This window comes from Clytia hemisphaerica, unplaced genomic scaffold (genome assembly GCF_902728285.1).
Source record: "Clytia hemisphaerica strain Z4C2 unplaced genomic scaffold, Clytia hemisphaerica genome assembly, whole genome shotgun sequence".
Classification (NCBI taxonomy): domain Eukaryota; kingdom Metazoa; phylum Cnidaria; class Hydrozoa; order Leptothecata; family Clytiidae; genus Clytia; species Clytia hemisphaerica.
In genome coordinates, this window is record NW_027104090.1 from 1,504,232 (window position 1) to 1,515,996 (window position 11,765).

Here is an 11,765-nt window from a genome sequence, read left to right on the forward strand (position 1 = left end):
TTATTTTTGAATTTGTATAAACTGCGAATAATTTTTCAGCCAAATAAATAATTATAGAAACAGTAAAATATACTAAAAATAAAATCTTTTAAAAAACTATTCATAATTGTAATAAATTAAAACAAATTTAATCCTAAATTCTATACCTAATTCTTTGATTCGATATTCACAATGACGTTCATTTCGGTGATAAGCAGAATCTACAAATATTTCTCCAGTATCGATATCCTAAAATAAATTCTTCACAGCTCCTTTTTACATGCCTCAGGTCTCATTGTAGTAGTCATGCGGAGCCTTAACCGTTTTTAAACAAATCTAAGTCCGTTATCAGGTGGTATGGCAATACACATATTTTTCAGTGTCTGATGTTGGTTCAATACACGAAAGTGCTAGTTCATCAGAGTAAGTGATCGCCGTAATCATAAAGTTTCATCTGAAGCACATTATAGGTTTTCTTGGTTGGTTGATATACACCCTGACTTGTTTTTCATCTGTGTTCCAAGTTCAACTATCGGACTTTTCCAACCTGGACATTTTCACAACATTGTGTGATCCAATTATTGCTGATATACAACATGAAAGGACTCTGGATCTCTTTAGATCTTCTCCGACTTTGAAATCTCAAACGGCGACAGCTTGGGATAAATCACTCGGGAAGGAGCTGGTGGGAGACTTTAACGGTATATCTCTCGCATTCTCCGTCAGAAGAATCTTTCGTTTATTCGCTTTTCGCCATGCTTTCCAATATTCCGAAGTGTATAGAATTATCGTCAGTGCGATCGAACCTGTTAGAAACCATATCAACCCTAACGACAGTCCTATCAATGTAACTATGGTAACCATGGGTGTTAATGCTGACGCCATTATAGATACGTATACGGCACCGAGAAATTGGAAGATTAGAGTGACGTAGAAAGCGACGGTTAGGATGAGAAGGAAGACGTCGTGTTTCTTCATTGATGGAAAATTCAACTGAAATAAATGATAAAACAAATAGAGATTTTGATATTTTCGGAAAGGTCACGTCTATAGTCTTTAGATAAGTTTCGATATTTTGCATGGATGTCTCAGTTATCTAGGGATTTAAGATAATCTCTCGATTGTTTTTATATTGCCACGGCCAACTCGGCTATATATGAAACGAAAGGAAGTTTGCCAGAAACTTTTCGATTCTGGCGTTAAAAATTCTACTGATTGACAATGGTGTAAAAGAGTGTTCACTTGGAAATCAAGATTTAAAAAATTCTAAATAGAGTTATCTGAAGATTGAGGTGCCTGAAGATTGTCACCAAAAAGGCATGAAACTGCCAGAAGCAGAATAAACAAAGTGTCTTTTCTTCTTTATAAATTGAGCTGTCGAATCTTAGAAAACTGTCGTAGCGAACAAGAATCTCATCGGTGGCTATAGCCAACAAAATCCTCATGCATGACTGAATGTATCATAACTTACCGAGCAAAGAGGGCGGTGCACCCATTTTGTGCGATAATGCATTTTACAGACTTCGCAATGATCCAAATTCCGCAGTGTCAACCATTTCTCCAAACAGCTCTGGTGGACGAACTTCGAAGTTCCACAACAATGACATGGTGAAATCAAAGGTTCATTGTTGATAGTGTCATTGGTTAAACAGTATCTACATTTCACGCCCTCTGACACCACCGTCGCTGTATCGTCTGCGATGGAGAGGATAGTGTTATGATTGTGGATATCTGCATTTTGCATACCTGGCTTAAATGCATTCTCAGGGATATTGACAATAATAAAATGTTCATTTTCATCAGTTGTGCTACTTTTCGTGTATTTATTCGGGATGCTTTGGTCGGTTGGTATTGATCTAGAGCGGCACTTTTTCGGTGTCGAGGTCACATTACGTTCTGCGACATCTACAGATCGAGATTTTTTGACACGTGGTTTGTGAGTTGAACAACTTCTGATAGAGCTTTCCCGATCCGTCTCTTCGTCCTCTTGTCTTTGTGCCTCATTATTGCTGATGACGTCAGGTAGATGTTTTCCTTTGTTTTGTATCAAGACATCTGGTCTTGTTGAGGTGCTGGTGAAATGGAATAATAACATTTGGAAAGTATTCTTAATATGTTCTTCCTATCTAGGTCTATCCTAGTTCTGTTATTGGATTCTTATATACTTCATCAAAGTTTTCCAAAGAATTATTCAGAAATCAAGAAAAAATAATTCACAGATTCTGTCGTATTCCTGGATATAAGTGAAGATTGAGTTATCGAAAATCCCCTGTAGCCAGACGTAGAGGAAATTAAGGACGAAAAATGTTTACTTGATAATTGTTGTCGACATGTCTGATTCCTCGTCTGCCGTAACTAAAGGACTTGTTTCCCATTCAATCGGTGACGTCATCGTCATTCGTGGGTCCCATTCCTTTTGAGGTGGAACACGTGGTATGGACATGATGTGTAAGGCCCCATCCTCACTACTCTTGGATGTGGTCATTTTTAGTGAGTTTTTACGGCTGTGATATTCTGGAGATGGCTGGTTTTGCAAGGAGTGCTTATACACATCGTATTTCCTGAAGTAATAAAATTAAACGAAATGATTAAATTGCTGTAAAAATTATAGTGCTTTGATACATCGTTGCTACGGCATTTAAAAATCTTCCCAAAAAGAGAAAACAATTCCAGTGGAGGGAAATCCTAAAGCTTTCAAATTATCGATTATTCACCACTTTACTGTAGACTAACTAAAGTGAAAGAACAGAACAGAACTAGCTTTTTTGGTTTCCTTTCATTGCAATGTAACATATTCAGAGGTTTTTTCGACCGACATGTTTCTCATATCGAAAGATGTTCTCCATCCCTTACAAATATCTTCATAAAGTTATATTGTTGCTATATTATGGAGCTCTGCATGAAATAAAGCCCCGTGAAGAAGTCTTAAAAGAGCTCAACAGTTTATCAAGAAGTTTTAAAAAACCCTGATAACCATCAACCCCTCACTTTTCACTTTTTAATTATTGATCTGTGGTTCTCAGTCCCTCAGGTTCAGAAATATAAGACCTATCATATATTTCTTCCTTCTTCATTCCTCTTTTGAACATAATGGGTTGCTTAGATCATCAAAACAGTTTTTGAAAATGCTTTACTACTCAAAAAAATTTCCTTATTGTTTTTGGGGAGGATAATCTTCTTAAATCGAAAAGGTGATCAAACTTTCAGGCGAAACTTTTCAAACAGGAAAAATAATTTTAAAGAGAAAATGAAGCTGAACGAAAATCCAGGCAAAAAAAATGAAGAAAATCTCATCAAAAAATAATTTCTAGATACGCCTCTTTTCTACAGTTTCGTGACATTTTTAGTGTTTCGTAATGTCATTAAAACGCAAAAGAATGGGCAGAACGCTTTAGGATATCGAGCCTCGGAAATTCCAAAAAAAGTCTTGTTGATATAACTCAAACTAAGCGAACTAATAAACAAAAAAGTATAAAAAAGGAGAATTTAAACTATTCAGATAACGCAAATAACTTCTAAGAACATAATGAGATCAATTCGATTTTCAAAGTGCTAAAATATAACAAAAGAGCCTCAAAAAAGGCCTATGCACATAGACAGACCCTTTCAAACATATACTTGACTACACTCAGCCCAAGCCAAACAGTTGGACGAGAGAATTGATATCACACAATTTTGATAAACCTGCTTTTTAAATGTGATATAATCAGTTATGGTAAGTCTTAACCCGGAGCTCAGCCATGGCTTTAAAGCTCTTTTTAAGGAAATGAAGAAAAAATAAAGTGACAAATAGTAAAAAACGGCGCAACAAATTATGATGATGTCATCATTGTGACGAGTTAGACATTGAAGTGTTAGTGTCGCCTAACGTCTAAAATCTTTTTCTTTCTTGGTTTTGTGATATTAAAAGTAAATTCTGCCTCCGAAAGTGGAGCCTTTTTCAACAGCTTCAGATATAATAAGCAACACCAACAACGTACTTAGTGTACGAAGTGTTCAAAAGAGTTTTTGTCCAATATTTTGGCTCCCCAGGGTAAACTCGAACCCAGTGTCTTGTCGTTGTACATTTCCCCCAAAAACCTAGATTTTTACATTGAAAATCACTCACATCTTACTAAGAATGGCAAAGACTTTGTTCGGAGGGGAGATATTCCTTGGCTGTTACCTCTTCAAAGATTCCATCTGATACGAACCGTTAGAGAGAACACCATAAAAGATATGCATCCAATATATCAATCAAATGAAGGGCTTTGAGTAATATTTATTTATCCTCGGCAAGTAATACTGTCAATTGCCGACTGCAGTTTTTACAAAACTCGCTTTCTATTGGCTTAAATTTGAACTCCCTCTCTACGTCAAAAGTCAGAAGTTTAAATCTTACAAAAATGTGCAGTTGATGTAATTTTTCTCCTACATACAAAAGAGACTTGTAATACCACTACAACCTGTCAAAATAGTGCTTCCGATGATTTGGCACATATCTCAGACAAAAACAACAAGTATCTCTCACCTCTCATAAAATGAAACTCTACCACCTTACACTTGTGAAATTGTCATCATTGATAGAGAGAGCTATGAGTGGACATTTGATTGTCATCTTCATTATATTAACGTCTGGAATTCGTTCAAGGATCTAATTGTGCACTACGAGGAGAATCTCGTCTCTTAAAGGGTCCAGGATCCAGCGATTTTTTTAGCTAAGTCAATGCGAGTTTGATTTGCTATAGATACGTATGTCAAAATAAAGGCTGGTCAAAAACTTCAGAACACTTTTCGAAGGTGTGAAAGCAATCAATATGGAATGGCTCGCCCCGGAGACAATTTTGCAAAAATATTGATAAAATGTCAAGATAACTGCCCACCCTCTTTTTCTCTCCCTCCCTCTCCAAAGCAAATATTGCAAGCTAATGGTGCAGAAATTATGAAATCTGCAATCGGTGGTTGAGAAAAATAGTATCATATGGTGCTTTTTAGACTTTGTATGAACGATCTCCAATCTCGGTCGAAATGATTATCAAATTTTATGAAATTTCTATGAAATCTATGCATCTTTTAGACCGTAGTCGCGCGGTCAGGCGCGTGCCACTTTATTATTTAATGTAACACCCTAAACTCGATCCAATCCTTTTTTTACACTTTTTTCTATTGTCTGTAGGTGCGAAAAAAGAACGGTTTTAGTTTAGGGTGGTAAAACCGGCAAAAAAATGCCCGCGCGGCAATTGGCGGCTACGGTCGAAAAGGTGTATTCTATCGCTCTGGTGTTGATCATGAGTCGAATAACAAACAAAATCGTGAAAATAGAAGCGTCTGAAATGTTCACTGAAACATTTATAGTTCACGGCTGCTCATAATAAATTACACGCAAATCTATTCGTAGATCATTTTCAATCAACAGACCCCGCCTGCTGTGGTTTTTACACGGTTTTGTCTGACGATTTGAAAGGATTTTCAAAAAGAATAGTTGTTGATTGATCACCCTTTTGGAATGAAACAAATCTCATTCATTTAATATTCCAACAAAAATAATTCCTGCGTTAAGCTGGTAACAGTGCAACAACACTGGATGCTTGATTTGATATAACCGATAATGTCTTACAGGAGATCAAAAGAGAAAAGGTTTTCGATCAAGTTGAAGAAACCTACGATAAATAAGCTATTTAGAATTTAAATAGTTGAACCTTTTTACTGCAACTTCCCCTTTTTCGACCATCGACAGTCATAATTTTAAACATTTTGTAAAGGTCAAATTTCAAAAACTCCAGTTCACACACCAGGCACCTCGTAAACCCGATTACTTTCAAATTGGAGCAGGGGTAGTATTTTTATTGCTATTATTTCCTCTGCTAGCCTCAAATATGGTATGGGTAACTCAGAAAATATTACTGGTCGATAATGCTCTTTTTCTTTATTCCAGGAAATCAGATGGTAATGATGATTCGGTGAAATCATTATTTGGGTAAGTTGCTGACTTGAATCTTGTTAAACACTAAAATCGTAGCATCAATCAATTCTTTGCACATAATTATTTACCTTTTTTGTTTTGGTGTCAGTTCAAAAACTTTCAGTATGCCCCAGTCTACCACAAAGTACGTTTCAAAAGGTCCTTGCATCTGAGCACCAGACATCTCAATCAAACTGACACTAACCAAATCCTCTCCCTTCAGTTTCTCCCCGATGATAACAATCTCAAATATATTTCATACGTTTGTGTGAGAAATTTTTGCCTTCTATAAAAGTCTGAGTGCAGACGTCAGCTCACGGTTTTCATCATGATATAGGACGAACGAGAGAAAATTTGCGGTGTGATTTTTTTAACATACACAATATATCGATTTCCATCTATGAAGGAGCGATAGGTCATCTGTTACGTAAAATGTTCATCAAAGAAAATCTCTACAATGCAGGATCTTCTCCCCAGTGAGCACTAGATTCATGATATTCATGACGTAATCTTTTATACGGAAGCACCCGAGATAACTCGGAACTAGTGGCAAAATAACAAAAGACTAGTGGCAAATTTTGCCACTAGTTCCGGGTTATCTCGGGTGCTTCCGTATAAAAGATTACGTCATGAATATCATGAATACCAACATTTCCAGTCAACCAAGAATCGAATCAGGAATCATCAAAAATCCTTTTCACTTTTCCTCTTCAAAAATATAAAAATATTTTACTTGCTGTCTATACTTAATGTAATCAAACTTTTGATAACCCACCCTTCAATTTTTCTTTTTTGTTCAACAATATTTTTCTTCAAAAGTTTTGGCTGACCTTGAACTCTGGTTGTTTGATATAACTTTCTGATATGCCCTGAGCTGCACGTACAAACTTCCAAACCAACATCAGAAAAATATACATAATTATGTGAAAGAAAAAAGCAACAGCTTCAAAACTACATAAACTTCAAAGTCAAATGCAACTATCCCTTGGAATTGGAAATATTCGTTGACTACCCTGACAATATAAGTGTAGTGTGCATTGGTAACCTTTTTCATGACGGCATCCAACGTAGTATACCAACATTTAAAGCTTTTCTTTCCCTTATATCAATGGAAATATCTGGATTTGTCAATAAAATTGTCCTAACTAAAGCAAACTGAAGACAAAAGTCTCTTGGTAGTCTCAGATTCCTTACCCAGTCGGCAGTTGAAATCGATCTATTTATTTAATGCAACCTTTTGGTTCTGTTGACAGTTTGTAAAGCTGTCATTGAGAGATTATCCCTGTCTATTTTGTTTTGACAAATTTTCTGGCCTATCGTTCTTCAAACTGAAACCCCATTCCTCCGAAGTTTTTGTGTAACTTGTATAACTAAGTATGCTCTCATTTAGCCAAAATCGGCTCGCAGGCAGTCGAGTTATTAATTTCTCACTAGCCACTTATCTAAAGTTGTTACATGTTATAATTATACACTGTTATGAGGGCTACGATACGCTTGCGTAAAGAGCACACTGTTTTTAAAATGTTCGCAGAAGGGCGACGTTCGATGGGCTGCACCCCTTCTAAGTAATCTGTTTTGTTAAACAATTTATTCCAGAGAAAAAGGAGTTTGGTTTATTGACTTCTTCCTCAAGTGCTTAGAATTGATTAATTTCTCATTTGACCTCCTTCTTAATACAGTTAAAACCTTTCGTTATGTAACAAATTTAATGAAATTCAACCCCCTTGCGAATGGTTGATGTTTTGCAGTTCATAAAAGTATTTTCAAATCTACCTTGACCTTTTTTGAAACTTTCATGCACGAAACAATATGTTTTACTCACTCTTCAAAGGATTATAGACACCTCTGTATCAAAGGTACGTCCCCCTTCCAAGAAGATGCTTCAGGACACAATCGTTTTGACTTTCATCTAACGTTAAGGGTTAGTATTTGGTGCTACAGGTGGTGTAGCCCGAGAATGCTCAATTTTTATGAGCAGGTTAGCTGATAAAATCTCGGCAAAACAAAAATGCTCGAAAAGTGAGGTTGTGAATGGCATACGACGCAAAATTTCCTTCGTTTTGATCCGATCAGTGGTTGCTTGCCTGAGAGGTGAACGATCGAGTCGTTCGTTTACCCCAGAACAAGCGGCACTGAAGGACTCCAAACTGACGGAAATTTTGACGTCCTTGCATGTTTGAGTGTTGTGGGTTAGACGATTACATAGGCTACTTTTTCGAGGGTTTCTTTTCAGTTTTTCATCATTTTGGTCTTTTCAGGTGTTTCATTGTTCTCTTTTTTTACAATTTATACAAAAGTATGTTTGTTAATATATTTGACTCATGTAGTATATCATTTTGATTTTTAAATTATCTAACGTTAAGGGTGCTAAAACGATGTTGCGTGCCAGTTTGATTACTGAAAAAACCTATATTCGCAATAAAATCAATTGTCAAAAGATCCTTGAGGTATAACGTTTAAATCAGAGACGTCTTTAACAAATGACGAATACAATCGTATTCAGTATATACATCTAATCAAACCCCGGGGCATAAAATTTCCCAAAGTATCAATGAGACAGGGGTATTCACTTAAATGACATCACCTTTTCTTTTGTTTGATCAGGTTCTTTTTGTGCCGTTTACATTTCTTGCAGTTGTCAGCGTATTTGATTTCGATAGGACCTCCGCCATTTTTCTTCCAATCTTTATAGACACGTTGATCGGTGGAGATTCTCAAATGGTATCTCGATTTGCAATTCACCTCCATCGTTGGTTCTCTGCACTGGATATTGTTTTCGTTATTGTGTATTAGTCTTGTATGATTTATTTATCACTGAAAAATAGAGAGATTATTTGTTTACTTTCTTAATTTTTACACCCCTCTCTGTTTCACAGACCTGTCGTGACCCCCGCCCCACTGGAAAATTTGGCCAATATTGAGTCCAAGGTGTGAAAAATATCCTAAAATTTCATCCCCACTTGCAAGTGGTATTTGATTTCATCCCCATTTGAAATTAAAGGTAAGATATTGCCCTCCAAAATCATCCCTACTGGATTTTTGAGCTTGAAACAATATCCCCATTGGGATTTTGGTAGAAATTTCCACCAGGGCTGCGAGACAGGACTGTATTTTTCTAGTGAATTTGAGAGTAATTCAATTTAGTCAACCATGAATCAGCGAAATCTGTTTCAAAAAAATTCTATCAAATTTCACCAGAATACCTCAAGTGGATTTATTTTTGCGGGGATTAAATTTGGCGAGTTTGCCAAATTTAAACGTATTCGCTATTAATTAGATCCCCGTCAAATTTACCAAAAAGGTAATCGTATGAAAAATCGTTCCAATTATATTTCATAGCAATTTCATGTATCTTAGTAACTCCAAATTAAATCTCCGTGAAGTTTTATAAAATTGATCATTCGCCAAATTAAATCCCCGCCAAAAATCGCATTTTCTCCTCTCTAAAAAGTAACTTAATCAACTTACTAAGATATTCAGGTCATTTGACACAAATTCAACAGAACTCACAATCATTTATATAGCATTCAAACATACAGCTGATACCAGGGGTCTAGATAATAACCAGTAGCACCAGTACACAACATTTAGCAAATGACGCATAATTTTTCGTCTTATTTTTTGTGAGTTTCTTCGGTTACTTTCTAATCAGAAAGTTTTATTTTTGCTTCTTTTTTTCATTTCCATGCTATTGTTTCTTTTATTTATTTTGAATTTTTATTTGATCGAAAAAGAAGAAAAAAAGATATCAAAAATAATGTTGGGATTTTAGAATTTCATTGTGTTCAGTATTTTAGGATTTTTTAGGCTCCCCTTTTTATCATTAGTACGTATATGAAACAATCTTTTGTTTTCTTTTTCATGTTTTCGAATAACCACTGCATGTGTCTCAAACACAAAAAAAGAAGAATTTATTGACAGAAAGAACACTACTGCTAATTTATTCCTAAACATAAGCCGTGTTAAAACAATAACTCCATTGTTCCAAAACAATAGCTTTATAGAATAAATCTTTTGTTACATTTAATAAGCATAAGAAAGTTAAAAATGTTCTTATGAAAAAAAATTCAAAGCCTTCTAGTAATCCAATAATAAGCCCTTATTTGCTTTCTTGTTTTTCACATTTTAAACCCTTTTTTTTACCTTTTTAGCCTTAGTTTAAAGGTATAGTGAAGAATATAAATAGTGAGCAAAAAACACGTTTTTCAAAGTGTGGTCAAATTCACTTCATCCAAAAATGAATTGAATGAAAGATTAACCTTTGGCGACAGATCAATTTAAGAACTTAAATAAAAACTCACAAGACAAGTGTCGTAGAAAAATGGTTCTTTAGGCTGAATACACGCTTTTTTTATAAGAATATTTATGGTGAAATTTGCAAAAGAATTAAGAATATGGTAAGAATACCACCATCAAGGAAATTTTGCAGCTGAACCTAAGAATGCCATTTTTAGAGCATTTTGCCATTCCCAAGCAATGCTTAAAGGTTCCACAAAAATGCCAAATTTTAGCTTGAGGTGTGTATTGCATGCTAGATTTTGGCTGGGTTTTGATCCAAACCTAAGAATACCTAAAGAATATTTCAGGATGATTTTTCCCAAAAAGTTTGGAACATTCATGATGAATTGCAAAAACACCATTCTTAAAAAAAAACGTGTAATCCCTATTGCAGCTTTTTATATACCTCCAACCCGGTGAAAATTTGAGACAATAAATGAACAAGAAAATTAGTTAGACCGAGTTTGACCAAATCCAAAATTCATATTGCTGATTGAAGGAAATAAAAATTCAATCTTGATTAACTCAGAAAAGACGAAAAAAGGAGAGATGATTATCACTAACACTAAATCCTTTCGAAATCTTTTCTTTTCAATTTTATTCCGTTTAAATTTATTTCGTTCTTCAGGAGAAACCACCTTAGGAAAAGCAAATTTATATGTGCATGCATTATGGCTGTTGAGAAATTATCCCCTCAAGAATCGAATCACAAAACTATTTTTTCGGATTAAATGCGACCTAGTACCTCTTTGAAAAATAATCTATATTGTACTACTTGACAGTTAGGTCATTACAGTAAGTCTTTGTGAGATCGAAAAAATTAAAAAAATTTCAGAGAGAGACGGGTATTTTATTGTGGACAGAAGACTTCAATTCCTTTACTACTTCATTGGATCCCTGACACTCAACCAGAAACCTATTCAATTGCCAGCATAGCAAGAAGAAATCGAAAGAAATCCTCATGACTTTCTACTAGTAGGTGAAAAGCTGCAATCCATCATAAATAATTTCCATCATGAGCTGTTAATTTTTTTTGCACCCAAAAAGTTACAATGATTTTTTTGTGCTTTTTTTTCAAACTTTCTCCATCCAATTTCTTATTTCTTCAAAATTATTTTTCGAATTTGAAACACCGTGAACATGATAAGTCATAATTTCCCTAACGCGCCAAACTAAACAGAGCTTTACTATCTTTTCATAAAATAGTGAAAAATTATTTGCTTTTCTTTGTTTCGTAGTCCTAATATTTTATGTATTTAATTCTTCTTTCTAATATTTGAATATTTTATTTTCTCAGAATGAGTCACTGTTTTCAGACATGTTGTCTTCATCTGCTTTACCAAAAGCAAACGTGTTTTAAAAAAAAATTCCTTTAAAACTAAGTACCGATTCTTGATTTTAATTTTTTTAACGCTTTCTGTCCATTAAAAGTAGGTACGCGAAATTGGCACCATAAAGACTGAGACTTCAACCCTCTGACATCAATTACGCCAATTAAAGCTCGAGCTTTATGCATTACATTTTCACCACGGGTTATATATGAAAATTACGAGGCGAATTTTCACTT

General features: G+C 35.0%; 1 protein-coding gene across 2 annotated transcripts; it reads right to left on the bottom strand.

Moving 5' to 3' along the window:
• Positions 1–9,442, bottom strand: LOC136812795 (E3 ubiquitin-protein ligase MARCHF1-like). Of its 2 annotated transcripts, XM_067069319.1 has the most exons (5): positions 9,389–9,442; positions 8,505–8,734; positions 2,292–2,540; positions 1,451–2,051; positions 1–972 (listed from the first exon to the last, which is right to left on the bottom strand). In XM_067069319.1, exons 2-5 carry the CDS (start codon positions 8,666–8,668, stop codon positions 622–624), a joined length of 1,365 nt encoding a protein of 454 aa, XP_066925420.1. In that variant the 5' UTR covers positions 8,669–8,734; positions 9,389–9,442; the 3' UTR covers positions 1–621. The 2 variants fall into 2 exon arrangements, with proteins under 2 accessions (XP_066925420.1, XP_066925421.1); XM_067069320.1 differs by lacking the exons at positions 8,505–8,734; positions 9,389–9,442 and adding an exon at positions 4,088–4,177.
• Positions 9,443–11,765: the final 2,323 nt, after the last annotated feature.

What these genes read in the sequence shown, in the direction of transcription:
- LOC136812795 (XM_067069319.1), bottom strand. Translation starts at nt 8,668, where the DNA reads ATGGAGGTGAATTGCAAATCGAGATACCATTTGAGAATCTCCACCGAT. An exon ending in CTGATCAAACAAAAGAAAAG is followed by an intron (nt 2,541 to 8,504) that starts GTGATGTCATTT and finishes TTATTACTTCAG; the next exon opens with GAAATACGATGTGTATAAGC. An exon ending in ATGTCGACAACAATTATCAA is followed by an intron (nt 2,052 to 2,291) that starts GTAAACATTTTT and finishes CCATTTCACCAG; the next exon opens with CACCTCAACAAGACCAGATG.